Source organism: Saccopteryx leptura, chromosome 2 (assembly GCF_036850995.1).
Source record: "Saccopteryx leptura isolate mSacLep1 chromosome 2, mSacLep1_pri_phased_curated, whole genome shotgun sequence".
Taxonomy (NCBI): domain Eukaryota; kingdom Metazoa; phylum Chordata; class Mammalia; order Chiroptera; family Emballonuridae; genus Saccopteryx; species Saccopteryx leptura.
Genome location: NC_089504.1, coordinates 367,666,227 through 367,672,880, shown reverse-complemented (window position 1 = coordinate 367,672,880; position 6,654 = coordinate 367,666,227). Strand labels below are relative to the sequence as shown.

Sequence of the window (6,654 nt, the reverse complement as noted above, 5' to 3'; positions counted from 1 at the left end):
CTTTTGTACTTTGACCAGGGGACTCCAGCTGACCCAGTGACCCCTTCCTCAAACCAATGACCTTGGGCTCATGCCAGTGACATTGGGCTTCAAGCCAGTGAGTTTTGGACTCAAGCCAGCGACCATGGGGTCATGTCTATGATCCCATACTCAAACCGGAGACCCAATGTTCAAGCCGGCTGAGCCTCTGTTCAAGCCAGCGATCTCGGGATTTCGACCTGGGTCCTCCACGGCCCAGGCTGACACTCTATCCACTGCACCACTGCCTGGGGAAGCCTGACTCTTATTTCCAATGACCTTAGTGATGTTTAGGTATTTTACAGACATTATCTAAGTGCTTCTTCAACACTTAACATTAGAGAAAGTATGAAAAAATAACTGCCAACATGTTTTTAATTCACAGTATTAAACCTTTTCATATTTTGTATCAGAAAGTACTATGAAGAAATAACAAATTCATATTAACTATAGCAATTTTTATTTCATCTGCTCTATAAGTATACCATTCACCAAATTTTTAAAAGACAGGCAACTAAAGGAAGGATTTTACTCACTTTGACTTCAGATTCACTTTTTGAAATGTCACTCACAATTATTTCACATAGAAGGTGCTCAAAAGACAGAAGTTTTATTTTCCTTTCTTTGACAATGATAAAATTGTCTTATGACCCATGTTACTGAATGGGATAAGAGGTAATAAGTTTTTTAAAAAAAGAAGATTCTGAGGAAAAATATGTGCGTCAAATTCAAATTCTTCTCATCTTTAATTGTTATACACTACTAGAAAAGCTAACAGCAAACAAGATGACCATTGATGCTCAGAAGCTCATTTCATCATCTTCTTTTCTGCTTCATTCAGACATTTTTAATTGTGTCAAGACTCAAAGATACAGTTTTAGAAAAACAATAAGTGACATAATCTCAAATATTTCTCAAGATGTCTTCTGATCATAGCAGACCAAAGTAAGAGAAACCTTACTGGTCTGACTGATCATTTTTAAAACAATAGACTCCATATGGTTCACAGCAAAGAGACAAGTTTAGAAGTCAAACTTCCATCATGATCCCAAGGTGGAGACGGAAACAATGAGTCCGATCTAATTATGAAGATAGTTGTTACGTGGGACAGTCTTTCTTTCTAGATAACACATCTTATACACTTTAACAGCTTTTCTTAAATAATCTCTCAGAGTTGATTTTAAGTAAAGGCTGAATTACTAACAGTTGATTTCAGATTCTTATTATACATTTTTTAAAGTCCGTCTGTGTGCAGAAGCAAAACAATGAATTGCGACTCGAAGAGCTGAGTTCCCCTCAGGGATATCACAGGAATTGATGACTGAATGTAGTGCCCGGGTATATGCTACAAATAAAGGTTTGCACAGTGATGAATGAAGTCACATTCTAACAACTCTCTCAACCTCTTTCCTGTTAGTACTGCTTCTCTACCCAGTCTCATAGATATTAACTTGAACTATCCATTGAGGGTCCTGGCACGTTGGCTCAGTGGTGGAGCATCGGCCCAGCATGTGGAAGTCCTGGGTTCAATTCCCAGTCAGGGCACACAGGAGAAGTGACTATGTGCTTCACCACACCTCCCCCTTCTCTCTCTCTCTCTCCCCTTCTGCAGCCATGGCTCCAGTGGTTGAGCAAGTTGGCCCTGGGCACCTGCCTTAGGTGCTAAAATAGCTCTGTTGCCGAGCAACAGAGAAGTAGCCCCAGATGGGTAGAGTATCACCCAGTAGGGGGCTTGCCAGGTGGATGTGCATGTGGGAGTTTGTCTCTCTGCCTCCCTGCCTCTCACTTAATAAAAACAAAAACAAAAAGCCAGGAAATTCAACTAGACAGAGGTCTAATTTAATGGCCATAAAATGCAAGCTCTAAAATTCTTCATTTATAGGAGAACCTGGAACCCCAGTCTACAGTAAGCCACAAATATTTACCCTGCATAAATGGAGACAAGACAATAACAGATCTCAAAGAGAAACATAACTCACTATAATCTATTATTATTGCCTTAGAGTTGTTTTGTAAAGTGGTCATAACAGTCTTTGATATATAGTTAAGCACTCAACAAATGCTAAATTACTACAATCACTACTTTTTAAAAAATTGACACCAGCCCCAACCATTCCTTTAAGTAACTTACCTCTGTGATTTTTATAGAAAATACAATTGTTGGCACAGGTATCAGGATGAGCATCCCAGAAGTCAGGACCACAGCAGCACAGTGGAGGTAAAGTAATATTATACAGCTGCATTTTCTCTTGGATTTGGACCCTTAAAGCTTCTATATATCTAGAGAAATAAAGTGTTATTAGTGAACCAGTAGAAAAATAATGAGCATGAGTCTTTATTTTACTACCAGCTTTAACTGGGAGTAACTATCCCACACCTCCGTGCCCCGACTCTTCCTCTTTGTATTGGGAATAGCACTAGAAATATGTAGTGCTATTCCCAAGAGGTATTTGGTGAAGTTCTGCACCCCCTAAAATATGAGAAGACACAGTCAAGTCTTACAAGGAAAAATAAGAACACTGATTTCCAAAAGTCTCTTCTAGATACAGAATTTCAAGCAAAACTTTTCGAAGTACCTTTGCCATTCCTTTCCTCTTTGTTGCCGTTTTTCTCTGGCTTCTTTTATTTCCTCAAGCTGTAGCTGGGCTAACATCTCACTCATTTTCTCCCCTGAACATGGCTCTTCATAAAAGTGCATTTTTAACATTCTTTGCTCTTCGTCATAACGTTGCTGCTCTTTCTTTTTCTTAATTCTGAGAATAAAATCATAAAATGGTTAGGAACTTTATAAAACCATTATTTAGAATTAGCTTTTAGGTGCAAATAACTCAAGAAATTTCCAGAAACAAGGTAGTTTGAAAACCAGTTTAACAACCCCTAAAATAGCTTCAAAAACTCCTGCTGGCTGATCTGAGTTTATCCTACAGCTCATATATATATCTATATAGCGTCTCAAATGGAAATGACCAATGGTTACTACTCAAGAGTTTTTCTGTAAGAATCCCAGTACAAGAGCTTTCTCAGATTAAAACTACAAAAGTAGACAGCACTTCTGTTTTTGGCAAAAATGGAGTAACAAGGACCAGATTTGCCCTCCCACCTTTAACAACCAAATAAATAAACAAATCAACCAATCAACCAGACAATATACAAAAAACAATGGTTTTCAAAATTCTGGACATCGGGCAATAAAAGACAATGATCCTTGACAAATGAGGTGAGCACTATTGACTTGAAAGTTTCCAGGCAGCAATATAGGGCAGGGCAATCGAGGTGGAGCTTTGTGTCTTCTCTGAGTTGGAGAGATGAAACTTAAAAGAGTCCGGGGATACAAAGGTAACTAGACTTCATGGACAGAATACTAGAGAGAGTTGTGCAGAGATCTGCAGAGGGGCTCCTTCTAATACACAGCAGAGTACTATGCATGTAAGTGAGGAAAGGACCTAAGGCGAGAGACACAGCCATATAAAAGGGTGACTGGGAACAGTGCCTTGTGCTTGCACAGAATAGGGAATAGTGCCTGTTCCACAGTCAGCCTTGAAAAACTCATAATGTACAGGGCATTGGGTGGAATTTTCAGGAAGATCTACTTCATTAGTGGAGAACAGTAATTAGTTCTAGACAGAGCACTCTGCTCCAGACACACCTAACAAACTGTAAAAGCAAAGCCCTGAAGTAACTGTTTCCAAAAACAAAGCTCAGGAAAATTCATAAGAATACAAAGATATCCAGCAACTAACAGATATCCAGCAACTAAATTCCCAATGCTGGCCATCTAATCAGATTATCGGGCATGCAAAGAGGAAGAAAATCACAACTCATAATGAAGAGAATGATCAATCAATCAAAACCAATATAGAACAGACAATTATTAGAATTAGAACACAAGAATATTAAAAGTTAAGATATAAAGAAACTGAAATCAAACTTCTCAAGATTCCAACATGGCAACAGAGTAGGTGGACATTCCAAGTGCCACTTCTGTGGAAGAACAGTATATTAAAAAATATATAAATTTGAACTCAACTGAACATGAACAGTAAGGCCCACAAAAGATGGCTGCAGGAATGACTGAGTTATTTACTCAGTGTGGGATGAAACATCCTGCTGTAGTTTCCCCAGAAACCAGGAAGGATGTTCTTAATCATTTGATTCCTGGTCTAGTTAATTATCCTAGAATATGGTGACCTTTCTCTGTTCCTAGAGCCCTGGTCAGCAAACTGCGGCTCGCTAGCCACATGCAGCTCTTTGACCCCTTGAATGTGGCTCTTCCACAAAATACCACATGCAGGCACTACCTCGATAAGGAATGTACCTACCTATATAGTTTAAGTTTAAAAAATTTGGCTCTCAAAAGAAATTTCAATCGTTGTACTGTTGATATTTGGCTCTGCTGACTAATGAGTTTGCCGACCACTGAGAGGGCCCTTGCACAATAGCCTCCAGCCAGAATTTCCCTATAAAAAAGGTATGGTCTCAGACCACCCCTGAAGCTCTAGAGAACCTCTCCTCGATACACAGGACAGGTGGCCGACTTTGGAGCCCAGGCTGAAGCTTCCCGGTCTAGTGATGTGTTCCTCCATGGTTTGATGAGGTTTCTACATACTCATAATTCTTTTTTTCTTAGTCTATTGCTTTAACTAGCTAGCTATTACTCTTTAACCCAGGCTGATGTTTCTTTGTCTGGTGATGTTGATTCTTTTTCTTTATTCTACTTTAGGTTACATAAATTCAAACTTTTTTTTTCTTGCCTTATTTGTTGTTATTATTCGTAATAAATTTCTCTCTAAAATCCATCTGTACTTGCACTTCCTGTACAGCACAACCTCCCAGGACCAAATTGCATTACAATTTAATTTAAGAACAACCACTTTGAAAAACCAATTGTGGATTAAAAGAGGAGTCCATAACCAAGGATCACAGAAGAAGCCACACTGAGACAGGTAGGAAGGGTCTAGATATGGAAAGGGCAGCCCGCGTTCAGGTATGAGCGGCAGCTGAGGGTCTGAAGGGACTTTCATCACGGGGAAGTTCGCCCTGAGAGGTGTGGGTCCTAAGCCCCAGGCCTGGCATCCTAGCCTAGGGCACCAGACTAGAGGAAGTGCCCACACAGCAGTTGGTGGTGAAAGGAGCCCAGGTTTCTGTCTGCGAGAAAAAGAGTGACATCTCAGAGATGCAGGTTCTGTCTTAAAGGGCCAGCACAGAAAATCTCCTTCACAGCCACTAACCTGGGGCTCTGGTGGGGGAGGGCTGAGAGGGCTAGAGTTGCGTGAGGAGAGTGTGAAATCAGCTGCCCAGGGAGAGACACCATGGGGGACAGCCACCAGAACCCTGTGCTGAGTCATTCTCCAATACTGCAGTCGCCATCTTTCTTGGGTGGAGCAGTCCTCTCCCTGCAGTATCAGCCTGGGGGAAAGCAACTGCCGCACTCTTGGGAATCCCTCCTGCCCTACCCTATGAAGACTGGGCCGTTCTGAGAGGACAGCCAGGAAGCAGGGTCACATCAGTGACTCTGTTTTCTGGAGTTGAGGCCGGAGCTTTCCCCCACACGCTCCCAAGACTATCACTGCTGCTTCTGCCTCATGTGAGATTCAGAAGAAACTGTCTGGACTGTGGGCAGACCACATCTCTGGGTTTCAGAGGCCACACCTACCAGATTCCTGGTGGCCATACCCTTCTGAGGTCTGTGAAAAAAGTCTTAACAGACTGACACCTAGGGTTGAGGGATGAAGCTACACCCACCACCCTTCCTAATCCCAGAACTACCCTAGGCTCTAGACCAGTGGTTCTCAAAGTGTGCATCAGGGCGCACTGGTGCACCATAGATTTCCAGGTGCGCCCTATGGTATTCTAGAGAAATATGTGCCTGTTGGGGACCAAAAATCCAACAGAGTTTTTGGAGTTTAGATTTTGGGGGGACAGAGGTGTGGAGAACTGGCTGTAAGCTGACAGTCTGCCCAACCCCACACCTCACTTGCCTGATTAGGTTGTAAAGGTTGTTAAGCTGTGGTGCTGGATTGTTTACACTACCCTCCATGTTCCCCAGAAAGACTGGAGGCAAGTTTCTTCTATCCTTTGTTTGGTATAAAGTTAAGATGATATGTATGATGGGGGTTTTCTGTACTTGGTAAAATTCTTGGGTTGCCTTGGATACGTGATCAGAGACCATTGATTTGCTAACGGCCTCACTTTGCCCTATAAATAAAGCAAGATACTGTTTTGGGGCATGCTTTATTCTTGCCAGCAATTACAGGGCCCTCCCAACCCCATATTTTCTTAATTCTGTGTATTTTCTTAATTCCATACCGTTCCCACTCGGGACCTGGAATTACTAGTTGCACTTGTTCACGGCATATGTCCAGATATAAAAATAAATATAGTTACTCTATTATACCATTTCATATGGAAATACTGCCTTTTGGTAACATATTATATCTATTATTAACACATCATTATATTATTTTTAGATAAATATACTCAAATAAAATGGATAGATTTTTCAAAAAGAAGAGTGATATTGAAGAATATGATTCTGGAAGTAAGCAAAAGTTAAGTGTAAATAAAATAGAACTTGAAGACTGACGGGCAGAATTTAATTTATAGCATTTTCCATCACTTAACACTGAACAATATAAT

The 6,654-nt window shown here is 40.9% G+C and overlaps 1 protein-coding gene across 4 annotated transcripts in view; it reads right to left on the bottom strand.

Moving 5' to 3' along the window:
* Positions 1–461: 461 nt before the first annotated feature.
* Positions 462–6,654, bottom strand: part of CCDC15 (coiled-coil domain containing 15) — a 99,071-nt gene continuing 92,878 nt past the window's right edge. For all 4 annotated transcript variants that reach the window (XM_066366471.1, XM_066366472.1, XM_066366470.1 and 1 more), the window contains 3 exons: positions 2,595–2,771; positions 2,150–2,298; positions 462–1,363 (listed from right to left, as the gene is read on the bottom strand). In XM_066366471.1, the coding sequence (XP_066222568.1) occupies positions 1,242–1,363; positions 2,150–2,298; positions 2,595–2,771 (448 nt within the window). In that variant the 3' untranslated portion in view covers positions 462–1,241. The remainder of the gene's footprint in view (positions 1,364–2,149; positions 2,299–2,594; positions 2,772–6,654) is intronic.